We start from the raw sequence: 19,101 nt of genomic DNA on the forward strand, positions 1-19,101 counted from the left end.
GATTTCATATGACATGACATATGACACTGGCACCAGAAGGTGACAGTCATGTGTCTACAAGCTGCTTGGCAACCATCACTAAACAGCAAAATCTGAAGAATACTAACAACTGCCGGGTGTCACACCAATACAGCCTGTGTGTTGCTGTGAGAGTCAGTGCTTGTGTAGAAACAGGAAAAACAAAGAACAATGCAACCAGCTGTCTAGTGTAAAATCCTATCTCTAATAGAAAGGCAAAACTGTGCAGTCATAGAACTAGAAGCATTAAAATGGCTCATGTAGGCTACGTTTTCCTCTGCAACAGTGTTGGAACCCCCAAATGAATGTTAAACATCTGGCAACATTCAATCTGTTGTGTTAATTCAAACTGTTCAAACCACTTAACCTCACGTTTCCTCACTAGCTTCAAACAGAAGTAGTCATAATCAACTGTTGCAAAAAGCATTTACTTTTGTCATCAATTACAATCAGCTAATGGCTCACTCTATATAATGTCAACCAAAACCGTAAAAAATGCCATTGCAGCGTCTCTGAGCTCGAGGCAATGACTATTACTGCCTTGGATCCTCTGACCAACCAAAACCTGAACAGACTAATTCAACAGATGTAAAATAGTCTTTACTGCTGCTTCACTATTAAATGCAGGCACACTGCTGTAAAAAGAAAAACAGACATATACAGATTCAATAAAAGGCTGGCAGTAATACTTTACATGTTAGATGCACCAATAACTTTAAAAGCGCTACTAAAATTATACAGTTTGAGGTCTGCTGGGTTTCACAACTGTGGATGTGGGGGCCATAAAACTATGGCCCCAAAAGTGGGGAAGAGAAGAAAAGAAAAAGAAAAAACCCATCACTGACAAGTTTTCAGTTGCCTGTACTTGCAAAGGGCAAATGGAAATGGTGAGAGCATTAGACAGAACAGGATGGAGAAAAAGTGAAAGTACACAGTGAAAGCAGAGCAGAGCGAGCGGCGGAGGAAAAGTGAAAGCATGTTCGTGCCAGAATGTGAAACCTCGAAAGAGGCCAAGAGAGCAGAGAGGGAGGAATCAGAATAACATATGCAAACTGTTTCACAACAGCTTTTGAGAGAGAGAGATCCCCCATTGTACCTGTTAAATGTGCTGAAAAGATCATTCATTACACTTTCACAATCACAGGAAAAATAAGCATGCGTCATGTCTAATTGATAAACGATAATATCCCGCAATGAATAAACAGAGCCAAAGGAAAATTTCTAAATAAGTTCCTCGCAAGTGTAATTATCTTTTGGCAGTCATTCGCATCTGTTCACTCAGATGTTGACAGTCAATTAGTAACAGGCGGACCGTGACTTATGTGGATGCAAGAGATGACTTCAATTTAAGTATCGTTTTCACTGTTGACACAAGGATGGCTAATCGAGTCCCTGCTGCTGACTGGCTGGGAACTAATTGTAAACATCACAGTAGGAGCACAGTGACAGAGCCAAACACAACATTATGTACGTGTGTGTCAGTTATGTCCGGCACTCCATTTTGTCACGATGATGCTACAAAGTCTATTTTGAGCAGCTGAGCAGATGTTTACATCCCTGCCCGTCAAGCCAATGACATTACCATCCAGGAAGCACTAGCAGCTAGATCGAACCAATCGCAACATCGTCTCCAGCAAATTGTATAAGCATGACAGAGTCAGGAAAACAGATAATGCAGAGTGGGAGTTTGAATAATGTGGAAGAGTGTTTAATAATCAATATTCCCACACAATATAGAACCAAGACTAACCGATCTCCCTGAAGTATTAAGCAGCTACGGCTATAATAAAATGTAGCTCTAAACAGCTCATTAGGACTGCTGCTCTCTCCTGAATGTGCCCCTTTTTAAAGAAAAGGGTAATAAAATAAGTCCATATGTTGCTCGTGTTAATTTAAAAAAATAAAATAAATCAAGTATACCACCTCCTTCCATCAGGTTAAACTTAATGAAAACAGGCTGTTTAAAATATTGATCGCTCTGAATAGAACATTATTTAAATGCATTAACGACTCAAAGTTACAACAACACTTTTTTAAAAACTTGCTTTTCCGCTTTGGGTATAAGAGAATCAGGCCACAAGCGTGGAAGCGGAAGTCTGGAGAAATTCCAATGGCCTAATTGTTATTAACACAAAAAAGTGAGGTCACTATCATTTGTACTGATACTTTCAGCTGCTTCCCACGTTTCCCTCGGGGTTGCCACAGTGGATGGATCCACATGCTTCATTTGTCAAAGATTTTACGCTGGATACCCTTCCTGATACATTTTTCCAGACTGGGAGTACACCAGCTTGTCAGGCCCCCTGAGGGTGGGGATCTCCCGTCCCAGAATCGATCTATGGACGAAATGAGCACATTTTTGTCTTACAGCTGTAGAAAATGAAAGGTTTAAGAGTTTCTGTACCAAATGAGCTGTAACGCAGGGCATACTGCAACATGGAGCCAGAAATAGATTTCCATGCTTGATATCCTGAGAAATTAGCACCAAGCCCAATATATTTTTAATCAAGACTTCTCTCTGAGACTACACTTGAGGATAATGATGCTTTGAGCTAAATGGTACAATAAGCACAATAACAGTGACTATGCTTCCATGTTTAAAGGTAAAATTCACTAAATAGCTTTAAATACATCACAAAACAGCAGAAAAAATATTTTTCTTTTAAACTGATAATGGCAGGTGACGAATTGCAATTAAGTCCACGGATTTGCACCATGGATTTGTCTAATGTTCATGATAAAAGACAATCCTGTGTGAAAGAGCAGGAACAAGCTCCATTTGAAATTATAGCTCTAAACGACAGGCTAGCCCGAGCCACAGGGTAACAGCAGAGGGCAGGAATCAGAAAATGTTTGGAGCCAAGTCTTTTAGCCGTTATCGCTCTCTGCATTTCATAGCTGGCTTATCTGATGACCACAGGGCCACTCTGAAGAGGCTATAGAGAACACAGCACGCAACACAGAGAAGGGCTTTACTCTGAATGGGTGTGTGCACGATGTGTGGACATCCATCTGTACACAAGTGTTTGCAGGCTACGTGCCCTCACTAGGAACCACTGATTATTTACAAAAAAAAAAAAAAAAAAAAAAAAAAAAGGAAATAAATTGTATTGTTCTCCCTCCATAATGCATACTGTGGGGCCCACACACACACACACACACACACACACACACACACAAGACATGCTAGCATACTCACTCCACAGCGCTCCAAGTTCGTACTGGTGAACAACAGAGAGAAACACACCAGGGAGTTCAGTTCTCACTTCCCGCATGAAGGGAAAGAACGTATGCAATGCCAGTGGGAGAGACTGATTCACATATGATGAGTCAACCTACTGTAATTCATGTCTACAAGATATCTAATCTAATTATATTGATAATTTGGTATACATCAGCTTTTTCTCCCAGTTTTCCTTCGTTGAGAATGGCTTCTTGTGTTTTTGATGCTTGAATGATTTTAGTCAGTGTTTTGGCTTAAACACAAACCAAAGAAATACACATGTGCTCATCTGAAAACGACCAGGTATGAATGAAAAAGCAGCTAATGTCCAAAGGAAAACGTCAAAGCCTTCAGAAAACCTAGAGAACTTTCACTCAAGACTAACCTCAAAATGCCAAGCAAGTCTGGCTGACTGGAAGCAAAATATTAAGAGGGACAGCTATACACCTTTGCACAGTAATGTAATCTTTCAATTTTCTGTCATTTGGAGATGATGGATCAGTGTAACAGCTCATCACTTTCAAATAGAAGAATAAAATAATGCAAGAGGACTATAAAGTCGCTAAATGTACTGACAATGCAGTGAACTGACATAATCCAAAACTCAGGTACAGCCCTAGCATTCAGGACAAGAAATAAATACCTGATTAAGTGAAGGAGCTGCAGACATGCCCTGAAATTACAGGCTTCTTTACTATAGGAGGGTTTAAAAGTAAGAATAAGCCAGTGCTTCTGGATTTAACAAGCAGACAGCGCAGCTGATGCATGCATCTGTTTTTGCCCTCTACAGCTTTTCCCTCCTTTACTCCAGCCTCACCGCTGGAGGGTTGAAAGGAGGATTTTGCACAGCTGCCAGAAAGGTTCCTGTGGCTCCCGTCCATCAGTCTTTCCAACTGCTCAGATCCTCTTCTTAATCTCATCCTTCTCTGCCCCCTCTCTTCTGATTATACCAACATTTAGGCAGGGGATTTCACCCTCTGTCTCCATATATGCCTTGAAAATGACACATTCAATTAAGCCCCAGGGGAAAACATAGTTTTGGCTATTTCCTGATTAAACTGACAGCATCACATGATATAGTGGGTTAAAGATAAATAAATAAAGGCGGGTTAGCCAGTGTTTGCAGTTCTTTGTGTGCAATATGAGAAAGCGGGTGCTGTTAGGACCTTGGTGTTGTTGGAGATGTACAAACCTAGTGTCATCTGCAGAGGGAGGTTAGCTGCAGACAGTACAGAGAAACATTGGGGGAGAGAGAGAGAGAGCAGGTGTGAAGGAGAGGAAGTAGTAATAAGGAGAAAGAAGCATGGAGACACAGTGTTCCCTTCCATCTAGAACATCGCAATGTTTTCTCCTTGTGGTGTCTTATCATTCTGTATTTGTCACCATCTTTTTGCCCCCTGCTTATCTCTCCATCCCTTTGTCTCCATTCTCTCGTCTATTCACCCTTCCACTACTCTTCTCTGTAGTCCTATCTGTCCACACACCCACTGGACAGAGTCTGATGGATGAAGCTGGATTTTGGTAATCTGTTTCATTTGATATCTCTCCCACTGATAACCACAGAGATTTAGTCTGGAATGAGCCAGAAGCCCGAGATTTCACAGGCACTCGTGACCGTGACACACACACCAAGAAAAACAATGCAAACAATCTGTCCCTGACGCACTGTGCTTGGACCGTCTTTTTATCTAATCCCTGTCATCAACTCCCTGGATGAGCTTGTGCCCGGATTCATAAATAAGGCAGGAAACACCGGATAAACCGTCCCTCCAAGTTTCCATGCAACACCATGTGACTGCTAGATTGAGTGGACAGCCACTCCAATGCTACCATCTCTGCTCCTCTCTCTTTCTTTCTTTTTTTAAATTATGGCCCAGTTCTGAATTAGAACGAACACACACACACACACACACACACACCTTCTGTGTTTTGAACAGTTCAATCAGCACGTATTTAAATATAGTATTCAAGGATCTTAGAAATCGCAGACAAGAGCCGCAGGTAGCACTTTACAGACGTCAGCTGCAGTGTAAGAAAATTATTCCACAGCAGGGAGAAAGTCTGGCCGCCAGGATGACGCACATCCTACAGCATGAGAACATAATGTCTCCTCAGAATCCACCGGTACCAGCGCATTCTAGCGCAACTATTGTGAAATGTTCTATTAGGAAGTTGCTTCATATATAATATAGACTCATGAAATACTAGGTATACCTTTCAGGTACGCAGTTGGACTCCCTTTTGCCTTCACCGCTGCCTTAATTCTTTGTAGCACAGGTTCAACAAGTTGCTGGAAACATTCCTCAGCCTCTGGTCTCCATTGACATGAAAGCATTACACAGTTTCTGCAGATTTGTCTGCAAATCACATCAGTGATGCAAATCTACAATTGCACCACATCATTCCAAAGGTCTTCTACTGGATAGAGATCTAGTGACTGTGGAGGCAATTTGAGCATGTTCAAGAAACCTGTTGGAGACGATTCAAGCTTTGTGATGTTATCCTGTTGAAAGCAGCTATCAGATGATGTACACTGTGGTCATGAACGAATGAACGTGGCCAGCAATATTCAGGTATTTAAACAATTGTACACTTTGGTTGTAACGAATGGCTATGTGAGTTACTGTTGCTATCCTATCAGCTTGAAGCAGTCAGGTCATTCCCCTCTGACCTCTGGCATCAACAAGGCATTTTCGCCCAGAGTAAATGTCTTGCCGCTCACTGGATATTTTCTCTTTTTCAGGCCAGTCTCTGTAAACCCTACAAATGGTTGTGTGGGGGAGAATCCCAGCAGATCAGCAGTTTCTTAAATACTCAGACTACTTGTTTCAAAGTCACTTAAATTTTCAACTCCAAGTTCAAACTGCATCAGTTTGAACTTCAGCAGGTATCCTGCCCATGTCTACATGCCTAAATATACAGAGTTGCCACCATGTGATTGAGTAATTAGATATTTAACAGGCAGTGGAACACGCGTACCTAACAAATTTGCTGCTGCATACATGTTAGTTTACATTTTTGAAGGACTGAAGCACAGAAATTGGAATGATAGGTGATTTTATGATCGTGATGTTATGGCAGTCATGCAAAAAAAAAAATCCAATAGTAATAAATAGCAAGATAAGAAATAGAAAGAAATTGTTTGTCAAGAGTCGCTATTAAGAAGCCTGGAACCAGAACTGATAATCTTAATTACACTAGGCTCCAATTACTTTTATTATCGACTACACTGTATGGTCGTTAGAAGACAGGAAGTACGCCTGTTACAATGACTTTGAGACAATGCATTATGCATTTTATTCACTATAAAATGAAAAAAAAAAAAAACATACTAAAGAGGGTTAGCATCAATCAGTTTTGCAGGTTTAAATTAGTCAGAACCCTACTAAGTTACCCATTGTGTTTGAATTTGTATGCAAAATATTCTTACCATGTAGAAATAGGACAGACAACAGCCAATGGTCCAGAATACGGAGCCCGTCTTCACCGATTTGACCTAAGAGGACAAACAGAGAGCAGAAAACAATTCAAGCCTCAAAGCAGTTTTTTGACCATGTATAATTCAACATAAAAAAGGATATGTATACCTTCTGTTATAATGACATTCGGCACTATTCAGAATACACCAGAAAAATATGATATGTGGGCATGGAGTGCAGACAGCCCTATGCCCTGCTGGTTTACTTTATTTGCTTTATTCACTGCTGAAACACCATCAAATCAGAAGCTTGTGTTAAAAAAAAAAAAAAAAGAGAGAGCTTAGTACACTTAGTATGGCTGAAAGTGCTAAAAATACATAACTTTTAATCCTTGAAAGAAGTTTAATAATCACAGCGCAATGATCATAGCCGATATGGAACAGCCAGCTGCCGTCAGAGAGATAAGGCTGGTTCAGAGTAGACCAGAGGCAACATCTTGTAAACAAGCTCTTCTTCCGAGCCACGGGGTGACACAGAAAGTAAGAGTACACATTTACATTAAAAAAAAAAAGAAAAAGTACACACACACACACACACACACACACACACACACACAATCTTCACAACAGAAACGCATTCAACAGTGACCTTTAAAATGATCAATCTCAGAGAGACTACCAGGGAGAACGGCAGTGTGCGATGTTGTCAAGAAGCTTTATGGTAGCCAGCAACGCGTAAGATAAGCTGAAAATGGGGGAAATCGATAACTGCCAGACCAAGGTGGTCTCACCTCCTCAAGCTAGCCAGCCCATTGGTCAGCCAATCAACCCAAATGCAAAAAATTAACAGTCCTCGAGCAGTTCTTTACTTGGCAGATGGGGCAGGCTGCTCTATCTGATTATAAATCTCATCCATTAGAAGATAGATCTTAGCTTTGTTTGTGGGAAAAGTGACAATATTTTAAAGCCTCGTGGTGCAGTTTGGCTTGGCATGACAGAACAAATTAAGATGAGATCTTCTGCACTATGAGAGATGAGACAGATTTAATATTACATGCCCTGATCATTGATTTAATCCCACCACAAGCCCATTTATCTTCCTTTTTTTTTTTCTTTTAAACCCACAATCCAGTAATAACCACGGCCCAATTACACTGTTTTTTGGCAAGCTCATTGGGTCTATAATTTAAGTCAAGTCAAGAGAGAGACTTTGTATAAAAAGCACTTTAAGCAGCAAAGAGCGACGCTTTTTTTAAAAAAAAAATCAGTGTGACATACAAGCCAGTTTAAAAAAGAAGGAAAAAAAAGTACAGGATTAAAATGATCACTTGTTTTTATACTCATACTCCACTTCAAAGATTAATCATCTATCAAAACAATTCTGGAAGAACTAAAGATGAACTTTATGGAAGTAAGTGGGTTGTTGTGTTGTCACAGTAAAGCTGCTCTTTTCTTTGTGTAGTGAGCTAGCATAAGCATTTAACAGTGTCACAGATGTGTAGTTATTCGAGTCCTTTCTAAGATAACATGACAAAGTATGCTCAAATCATCCAGGTAAAGAAATCCCCAAAACTGGATTCTGTTCATCTGGAGTTATTTTCAAAGTTCAGTTAGCTCCGGTCCTTTCATCTTCTCCCTTCTCTAGCATCTTGGACTCCAGTTGGCATTGATACCCTTTCTTCTGCCCTGGAGCTCCACAAAGAGCTGGAGGGCAGCTCCAACCAGAACCTGCAGCATATGCTAACATGCCAGACTTGCTGAGGCTGCAGAGCACAAGAAGGATACTGCCACACAGCTGCAGGTTGATTTCTTTTGCCATAATGAAGCAGCCGTTCCTGATAATTCTCAATATTTTACATATCAAAGTATTTTGCAAATCAAATATTTGCTGATAAGGGACTTTTAAATACAGCTGTTGAACTGTATTCTGTTATATTAGGCTTTTAGTTACTAATTTATGCAAATGTTTAAAAAAAAAACTAGCACACACTGCCAAAGGCAGAACCACCACAACACAACACTAATCTTGTAAATGGCTCCACGCTGAGTCTACGTTTCTTTGTTTCTGAATGAAAACAAGCATTGTAGCAGAAAAGAATGGCAGTAGTTACTGTACAAGCTGCTGTACTCTCCTCAGAAAACATTCTCCTTCGGGTCAGGGCCAAGGCTAGCATGTAGCCTTTTGGTGTAAATGTATGTATAAAATTGTGTTCAACTGGTGCCTCTCCCCCTGCCCCTATTGCACTCCCTTTGTGAAGACAAACATTACACCGCGTGATTCGAGTCCAGCTAATTAAATGGATACTGAGAAAAAGAATGAAATTCCTGTTATAGCCATCTGTGGAGAGGACATGGGAGTCAGAACAAGAGAGGGCGACTGTGCAACCGTGTGCTGCTGTTCAAATTGGCAGCTTAGCCATGCTGGGACTCTAGTGTGTGAAGGATTCAATTATAGATTATGTGAGGGTGTGTATGTTTTAGGTTTGGGAAGGGTGGGGGTAAACAGAGATTAAACAAGTGGTGCTGAATGGGTTAGCAGCAGATGAAATGAGTCTGTTAATGAAGATTGGGTAGGACTGGAGGGAACCGCTCCGAGTTTCCACCACAGAGTGGAGAGGACAGGAGTAAACAGAAATTGAAAAAAGGAATCAGCAAATAAAATAGAGGAAGAGGAAGTAAGGCGAGCAGAACACGGAAGAGATGAGAAAAAGCAGAACAAAGCAAGAGCTCAACAATGGCAGGGACAAAGAAAGACAGACAATTAAAGGGAGACAAGATGGAAGCAAGACGGAGGAGGAGGAAAGGAAAATGTAAGAGACAAATGTGGGTAAATGAGAATGATAATGGGAGGCAGTGGTGCATGGCCAGAATGATTGTTTTTCGAGGCCCTTGCCAAATAGATTGGAGGACTGAATTGTACTAGGTGAGTGCAGAGGGATTTTTCCCCCCCCCTGATAGCACTGCTCTGTTGATAACACGTCAACTTAAGAGGTGAGGGGTGCCACGAGGAACACCTGCCTTGCTTGAAGATGTATCATCCATACACACAAGATTACAAAAGACCATTATAATGATGCAGAAACAAGCAGATGTCCCCATCGCAACCTAATACAAAAGCTGAGGTACAACAAATGGTTATGGAAGAGTTTTTGGACCAGTCTCGGAAAGTTAGAAGGTGACATCATGATTTGGCAAAGGCTCTTTAAACAGTGACTCGTTGTTTTCATTCTTATTGTTAAAAACTTTTTCTTATAATTTAATTCAGGAAAGACCGATCTGAGGAGCATTACTTAAGGTAGAGCAGTATGCAATAAAGCAATATGTCTGTGGAGGTTCTCAGTCATCCAGAAATCCAGTTGTCTCCTTGAAAAGACAGTCGGATTTCTTTACGTTTGTAAAGAAGTTTCGCCTCTCATCCAAGATGTTTTTTTCCTCTTCTAATTGACGTAGAGCCACAGGTATTTAAACCCTAGTGGGCGATGTCCCCTTGGAGGTGGGTGCTGAGGGTTGTTGATTTCTTATCAAGTTCCCAATGGTCCCAGTGATGTAAATTTTATCATGAGACATTTAGCACGAGGGTCTGTGCGGACATGTGCGTTCCCGCGTGTTTTTATTTATTTATTTTTTCACCCAAGTGGTGCACTTCAAATAAGTATAACAGGAATGACTTCTTGGCCAGTGGCTCTCCAGCTGTCCATTTCCACAACATACTATAATGAGTGAACTTTCTCTCCCTGGTGTTGTAGGGTCCTGGTTTCCCCATGTCGGTATTCTAGAGGGTGGTGGGAGTCAAAGAACAGGTACTGATCTGTGTGTGGACTTCCGATAAACTTCAGAGACTTCGATCCATCTCAATAAGCACAGCCCAGTCCATGACCGGTAACCCATTTTCTCTTTGTATCCTTCCTGGTGAACAGTGGTGGTGTCATAAGTCACCACCTGTCAGCCACCAACAGTGCAGTCTTGAGATCCCTCACCACCGGTCAGGTGATTTGACCCACAGCTTTGGTGATTAATCAATATCATTTGTTCCTGTTAGACCAGCTCTAAGGGGACAGCCCGCCCACTAGTGGTTAAATACCTGGGGGATGACTCATTTGTTCTACACCTGCAGAGTATTCTTGGATGAGAAGAGAAGCTTCTTTAGAAACCAAAAAGTCCACCTGCCTTCTTTTTAAGCACTTAAAAATGCCATAATGCAGTTCATCCAGATTCAGTGCAGAGCCACAGCTCACCTCAAGCTCACCTCTTACAAATATTCACTCGACTGCAGCTCTCTGCTGAGTTTGCAGTCTTTTCTGCTAAACTCATCTCAGCTAAACTTTTTTTTTCTTCTTTTTTCTTTGCCATTTCATTTCAGTATTTATTAGCAAGTCAAATGATTTCTCAAAGATGTCATTTTTTACAGCCCCATATGAGCTGATAAAATCATTGTCATTTGTTCTTTGTTTTTAGTCATTTAATCTAGCTCTGGACGGTAAGGCCAAAAGTTTGTGTCAAAAAAAGATTCTGGTGGTTTTACAGTATATCAGAATTGTTACTACTACTACTATTCTTGGATAAGAAGGTCTTTACATAGAGAGCTCTAGTAGCCCTTTTTCTGAGAATATATTTTAAAAAATTGTCAACATTTAAAAAAAGTACACAAAATTACACAACCATACAAATGATCACACATCTGACATAAGGAGGCTATTTGTTAACAGGCTGCCCGTTATGCTTTTCACTTGTTGCCACTGTTTTTAAAGTCAACATATGGCTCGTTAGTGTTAATGCTTTTATACTGGAGCCGTGTGACGCGACAAAGAACCACATTTGGATGTGTTTTTTCCAAACTTTGTGGCACAAATTATTCAGTCATTGGGGGGGAAACACCTGTTACCGTTGAGTAGCATATTATCTTGTGTGTGAGGAGCTGCCAAAGCCGCTGGCTGCAGTCAAAATCCAGCATAAAAGCAGAGGAAGCAGGAATGAAGCAAAAAACATTGTCTTGGTTGGTTTTACTGATAAACTTCCAAACAGCAGACACCGCTCCTCTTTTGGTCACCAGTTATTTTTACGTTATCTTCAAGTTTAATTTCCATCTGTCTTTGCTGAATGTACTGACAGAGTGCAGAGTGATAACTATTGCACTAACTAGCTAGCTAGCATTACTCAGCTTGCCAGTTGGAGGAATCCTTTTTTTTTTTTTTTTTTTTTTTTTTTTTTAAACTGTCCAACTTTTAATACTCCAATTTATTTATTTATTTACGTCACTAATTATTTTGTTGAATGTAAAACGTGCCTTTAACTTCTAGGTTGGAAAAATTAAGCCAATGAGCGAGTGCCTTATACCTGCATCCTATATGAAGGCCGCTGAAAGGCAATAGTTGTGGATGCAAAAAAGACTTTAAAAAGATGCAAAAAGATTCATTTTGTGGCATATTGATTCAGATTACTGGTAAGATAAAGTTATTGATCTCAAAAAAGGACAATTAATTTGTAGCTTATCCACCCAGTACGTTACTTAATTACTCCCTAACAATTGTAATGTTATACTATGTATAACATAATTTGATTACTTTTGCTTTTCCTCGTAAAATGACCTAAAGTGCACTCATAATTACCATTTATCTACAAAAACCTTTAGGCTATCGTCCCTAAAGCATTTGCTATTCTAATGAGGACACATGAGGATCTTTCTCTTAGTATTTATGTATGAACACAAAGCCAACAGCACAAAGCAAAGATGCAAACCAGCACAAAGAGACCTTAAAGCGATCGCCAGAGTGATCCTACTTAAAAATATCAACCAGTAGAAACAGAGGCTTCAGGCTGACTGCTCTTCACTGATTTAGTTATCTGTTGAAGGTCTGCTGAGCTGGGGTCTGCATTCAAAGAGCCAAAGTTGTGTTAGCAGTCTAATGCAGTTCTGTCCTGGATGCAATTTGCACTTTACCATAGTGCTGCTGTCCTTTTGAGCAATAAAATATAAATAAAATGTCCATATCCCTGCTGTAGACAGAAGACTGCGCCTCCATTTTCCTCTTCCGCCAGACGAACTGAAATCTACTGATTGTTGCGCCAGTACAAATGGAATGCATACACTGACTAACAATTCCAAGGAATTGAATTCTTGGGAATCGAGAACAGATTCCCATCTCTAATGAGGTCGACAAATAAATAGCGATAAACAACAAAATTCATAAAAAATAAGTAGATATGTGAACAACAAAGAACAATCAAAACAAGGTAATCTAAATAACCTTAGTCTTAGGCAATGAAGTATCTATTTGTTATACACTGGGGTAAAATGTAGCAGCGACCTGAGCGCAACCTTCCTGAACATAAATAACAAAACATGGTCAGGATGTTTTTGCCATTTTTTAAACACCTTTCTGCTCCACCGTCATGACTTTGGAGCATGCATTAACAATGCTACTGAGGGAGTTTCCTAACAAATAACAAGATGATCAAAGAAAGTCTTAAAAGTATTAAATATGACAGGAAAAAAAAACAAAAAAAAACGCACAGCACTGCGCAGGTCGAGGAATTAACCTCTTACCCCTAAGATGGCACTATGACGCAGCTATTCAACATTTAGCTGGTACCAGTTTATTCCTGTGGAATTCAAAGAATTTCACATTTTTCATGCATTGAGATTGTCTCACCGTTGGCTCCACTTTCTCATAGGGGCACACTGTTTGTGGGTGTTGGGTTTATTATTTATTTATGTTTTCAAACGGACTAAGACAGGGAGACAGATAACCACCAGACACTTTACAATCACCAGTCAACTTGACAAGCAGGTCTTCAGACAGGTTAGAACTAGGGCTGTTCGATATAACGATATATATCTGATGACGATATAAAAACGTCTATCGTTTCATTTTACGCTATCGTTTGTTTCGTGGTGTCGCAAAATAAACTGTTTGCGGCAATATTTTTTTCATCGTTTTGATGGTCACTGTAGTGGCTATATTAATTTCTTAAAGTTCTCTCTTTCTCTTATATTTTATATAACCACACTATGGACGGACAAGCGCCTGTTTTTATGCATTGTGGTTAGCGACAACGATGGTAACACCATCGTGTGTCCGCTTGTTTATGTTCCACGTAAACCTTTCACAATAAAGCTCAAGATCCTGTTGAGACTTTTCAAAATAAACTGAATCACGTGAAAGAGCAGATTATTTACGGATGAGAAGTTTAAAAAAAAAAAAAAAGAGAGCTGCCAGGTGCTAAAAATTAAACCTTAGACTCAAACGTTAGAACAGGCTTTTCCCCGCAGCACGCCGTGTAATAAATACTCAAAGAAAACGGCGGCCGTTACAACTTATGTCTAAAAATGTGTAGTTTCATGCATCGGTTAAAACACTCGACTCCAGCTACATGACGCGCAGCTGGAAACACTTCCCGCAAGTCGAGCTGCCCGAGATTCACAGAATTTACAGAAAATGTTACATTTTTGTGATTTATATCGTTATCGGGACGATAGAATTCTTATATCGGAATATGAGATTTTGGTCATATTGCACAGCCCTAGTTAGAACCTATACACATCTTGCTGTTTAGCGATGTGTTCAACACATCATGCCACCTAACTGTGTTTTATTGTCTAACTCATGTAACCGATCTAACTACACTATGAGGTAAGGTTGGAAGGTTAGTGCGCCACTCTCCCCTACTTTAGCACATGGTTGATGGACTAATTTATATAGTGTTATATTACTCTTACTTAGATACAGGAGCTGGGGATCAAGCTACCACCAAATTACTGGGGACGGGGACTTGGTTAATTTCAGAAAACTAAAGTTGACGTCTACGTGGTCCAAAAGGCCATTAGAAATATTCAAGTCTTATTATTATATTATAATAGTATTTATCATAACAGCCACCATCTAATGGCTAAAAGCTTTAACAAAAAATTCATCACAAAAGAGTTTATGACTCAGATCTCCTGTGAATGACCTCCCGTAATCGTAAACTCTGCAGCACTATATAGCTTTGTTATACTGTGTTCCTCAACAGGTCCCTGAGGTCATGTGATCGGGGCTTGCTGGTTGTCCATCACACAAGGCTGAAAACGAAAGGTAACTGTGGCCCCCAGACTCTGGAACTCTCTCCCTTTGAGCTTGAGATCTGTGGACTCAGTGGTCTCTTTTAAAAAAAAAATTTTTCTTAAAAAGCTAAAAACTTGTGTTTTTAAACTTGCTTTTAGTTCATTTTGTTCTACACTTTGTGTTTTTCATCTTGAAAGGTGCTATACAAATAAAATGTTACCTTACTTTTTACTTTACTTTCAAAATGGAGGATCACTGGTTTCACATGTCGTTTCATAACCCCTGCTCGTCACATATTTTCCTTCTTGTTTTTAAAAAGCGAAACAGCCAAAGGTCAAACGCCAAAGGTTCTCAAAGGTTCAAAACACAACTTTAAAAAACGATGACATCCTGGTAACCGTGTCCATCTTTTAAACCATCTATGCTTGCAGCTTGGAAAAGCCCCAGGGGACCTTTTTTGTTTTTCCCATTCACTGGCATTAGATTTTTAAAGCACCATCACATTATGCATGACGACAGTATAATATGAGGATATACCGCCCGGTTCAAATTTAATCTCTTCTGACTTTTGAGAAAATGTTATGAGTGTGGTGTTATATGCTGGTCCCAAAAAACCATAGCCTGCATTCAGACCTTACATTACAGAAGAGAAAGAAATGCCAGTAACCTGCTGTATCTCTAAAATACACACGAAAGCCTGTACACATGTGTGCATACACCTCCCAAATATGTTTGGTTTACCAACACTCACTGCATGTTTGAGGATGTAAACGCTCCCAGTGTTTCAACAATCATCAGTTCAGTTTCACTCTGCTGAGCCGGTACACACAGAGACAGCTAGGGGTGTTGTATTGGGATTTAAATTGTAGGCACAACAGCAGAGCTCAGGCAGCCACCTGGACACTAAACTGTAGGAGCATTGCCAGATCAGTGACAGCGAGCGAGTTCAAAAAAGGGCCACAGAGCTGTCCGCAAGCACGCTCCAGTATAGTGACCCATACTACCTTGAAACCGCATGGACAGATTCATCCATACATGATTTGACAAAGTGACATAAACTTGGATGGCTAAATCCACGGATGGATAAAAGGTCCCTTCAAAGCCTGCGGCAACTTCCCTGCCAGGCTTCTTACACTGTGACACACGGCACTGAGTCACGGTGTGATGAAATACCTGCATCGCTACTTCTACCTGGATAAAAGCCTCCACGGCTCAAGATGTTTTTCCACTTGAGTATAACACAAACCTTGAAGGTAAAAATTAAAAACTGCATAAATAGACAATGTCCTACCATTACTGCTGAAGATTAGCTGTGGCATGTTCAGTGAAAGCACTTTCTCATCACTAATTGAACTGGCCTTGTATGAGGAAGGTTACAAGCACTAGTTTCATTAGCCCTTCTAACACTAGGTTTCGGTACTATTCAGCAAATAAATCACACGATGAAAGGAAAAAAAGCTCCATGTTTGTAATAACATAAATTTGAGGCATTTTTTGAAATAGTATTATCTTTTTAAGTCTGCTTTCATTGGATGCCTGTTGCCTTTTGCAGTTGAGGTCTGTGAAAAATTCTGAATAAATCAAACAGTAAACACGAAGAGACAATCAAAAAAAAAAAAAAAAAAAAAAAGCAAAAGTAAAAGTTGAATCGTTCTCTCTTGCAGTTAAGACCAGATTCTTCTAAAACTCAACATACAAACAATGACATGAAAAGGAAAAAGAAAAAACACACCAAAAACGTGGGCCTATATTACACTCCACTGCAAACACAGACAGCTGAATACCCAACAGCTCAGCAGGCATTCCCATTATACTTCTTTGAGGTCCACCATCTGGGGTGCACGAGTTGCAGACGACAAACATGTCATCATTCACTCTCTAGTAGACGCACGGTATTCAAGGTGGACACGGAATTCAAAGTGGCTTCCAGATGTCATTTTAACATTTGCTACAACTGTTCTGAAATTAGTGCTGGCTGGCATGACCAAACATCTTGCAGTATATAAAAAGGAAATCTACATTTAAACTCCATTAAGGTAATATACATTTGGCACAAGGCTACAGAGTTAGGTCCCTAACAAGCTGCCTGCTCTGCTTTTAGATTACCTAGGGCTGGGCGATATGACCCAAAATTCATATCTCGATATTTTTTAGCTGGATGGCGATATAAGATATATATCTCGATTTTTTTTTTTAAGCCATAAGTTAAGAACAAAAAGAGAGTTCTTAGTCACACTGTGTCCCAGATGTCACACGGGCACTTTTATTTACATACAGCGTAGATATTACTCAAAAATAAATTATCAGCATATATTAAATAATCATGGTCCATAAATAAAAGAAAACAATGTTGTTTTTGTGCATAACAAAAAGCTCACAATTGTGCAGTCAAAATGTAAACTAATAGACGCTGAGCATAATAACAAAGAGACAGATTTCACAGCTGCACCACGTCTCTGAACAGGTGCCATTTGTGGTCCTTATACACACACACTGTACGTATCACTCCGCGAGGCTCCTCCTCTGTAGCCGTAATTCTCCGACAATCCATCAAGCGGTGCAGCTCCGTAGCTTAGCAAAGTCATATTAAAACATTTTTTGACAGATTGCTGAGCGCTGTGTACCACATAAAATCGGTTCGCGGTCAGTAAGCACAACCAGAATTCATACATAAGGCGCACTGTCGATTTTTGAGAAAAGGAAAGGATTTTAGGCCGTGCAGCCCCTCTGGGCTGCATGTCGTTAGCGCGGTTAGCTCGCTAACACGTTGACGCCATCCAGCCCCACGCACGGTAACTCGCTAACGGAGATTTTCCGCTTTCATCTTGTCATTGCCTGCAGGTGAAGCTATGGGGGAGTTGTGTTCAGTGCAGGAGAGGCGAGGCCGAGTAACGTTGCGTAGAGACAAAAGTGGACGAAAGAGAGGCAAACCTGCGGCTCCACAAGTATAATTATAACGTAACATAGACTATATCGATATAAACGATATTGTCACATCTTATATCTCGTATGAAAATATATCGATATTTTTTAAAAACTCGATATATCGCCCAGCCCTACCTGTAATGGCACCTTTTGTCACCACTAATTTTAAAGAAAGGCACCATCTGCCTCATTGGTGTGAATATAACAACCTCAATTCTGACTTATTCGCCCAAACTTTGTGGCACAAATGGTTCTGCCATCAGGAGAATACAGGCGTACTACAGCACTGAGTGGAGAACAATGCAATGCATATTTAAAGCACATGGAAATTGCTTATGAATGGCAGATCCAGCAACTTTACCTGAAATGTTCTTATTTCTGTTTAAGACCTGCAAAAGCTGATTATGTTGAAGGTATGCAGTCTGTCCACATGAATTTATTCAAGCTCATGTAAAGAGATTTTAAATCAAGCAGGGTGCTACTCATAAGCTTAATAACCCTTACTGTTCAATCTGTCAAAATAAAGTGTGAATTCATTAATTTCACTGATTGATTCTAAAAAAAAAGTACAACATTGTCAACTGGCTTAAAAATGTGTCCATTATAACTTAACACATTTACAGAATAATAAAACTCCTTCATGCACACAGAGCCAATGTGAAAACGACCCACAACCTTAGTTGACATGTTTACCAGTTACATATCTGCAATGCTCAGGAACACATGCTTCTGCGCTTATTGTGTGTGTGGTTAGGTTTAACAGTAGCCTCTCAACTTGCTACTGTGCTGTGCAGTAATTGACTCAGGCCAGCGTGAGCTGAGACCGAACATTTGTCCTGAACGCTTTATGTGCAGTGATGTACAGCATTCAAATTCGCATCTGCATAATTGTGTGACTTCTGCAGGCTGTATGCAGCTTTGAGCCATGGAGACATTTTTTTAAATCAGTTGCATGCGGTTGAATTACATCACCGAAATAATGAAAAATAGGGTTTTCTAAATAAATTGGTTATATAAATATGTTACATTTGTCTGCCACATTTCTGTGAATCTCATATACTGGACGTGAACCAGCCAGGAATTACATCTTCCTACAATCACGCAGCTACAGTCAGTCAATAATAGACATGTGGCTTAAATGCATAAGTCCCCTGGCCCCAATAGGATTGTAGCATTCTATCATGTAGTAATCTTTCTAGATAATACCAAAGCTTCTAAGCAGAAAAAAAGAAACCCCTGTGTCATTTGCCAAAGTAAACTGTGCTGCAGAATCAAAGGAAATGCACAGAGAATCCCAACGATGAATTAAACCTGGGATGCTATTGTAATTACATTACTGTTATCATTTATGCTGTCTAATTTATGTTTAAAAAACTCAAGGATAAAGGCTAATGATGCTGTCAAACACTGTGCGTTATAGCTGCTTAGGTTTACAGCCAGCCATGGTAAACGCTTTCAAATGACAGACTCATCAA

At 40.0% G+C, this 19,101-nt stretch overlaps 1 protein-coding gene across 1 annotated transcript in view; it reads right to left on the reverse strand.

Annotated features, from left to right (window-relative positions):
* The window catches only part of LOC146682906 (dolichyl-diphosphooligosaccharide--protein glycosyltransferase subunit STT3B), a 104,745-nt gene that overhangs the window by 28,955 nt on the left and 56,689 nt on the right, over window positions 1–19,101 (reverse strand). Inside the window, exon 4 of the mRNA XM_085445264.1 lies at window positions 6,672–6,737. Within this exon, the coding sequence (XP_085301390.1) occupies window positions 6,672–6,737 (66 nt within the window). The remainder of the gene's footprint in view (window positions 1–6,671; window positions 6,738–19,101) is intronic.

Source organism: Copadichromis virginalis, linkage group LG22, assembly GCF_057382275.1.
Source record: "Copadichromis virginalis isolate Kocher_CV1m ecotype Utaka linkage group LG22, C_Virginalis_male_GT1.1, whole genome shotgun sequence".
In the NCBI taxonomy this organism is placed as follows: Eukaryota; Metazoa; Chordata; class Actinopteri; order Cichliformes; family Cichlidae; genus Copadichromis; species Copadichromis virginalis.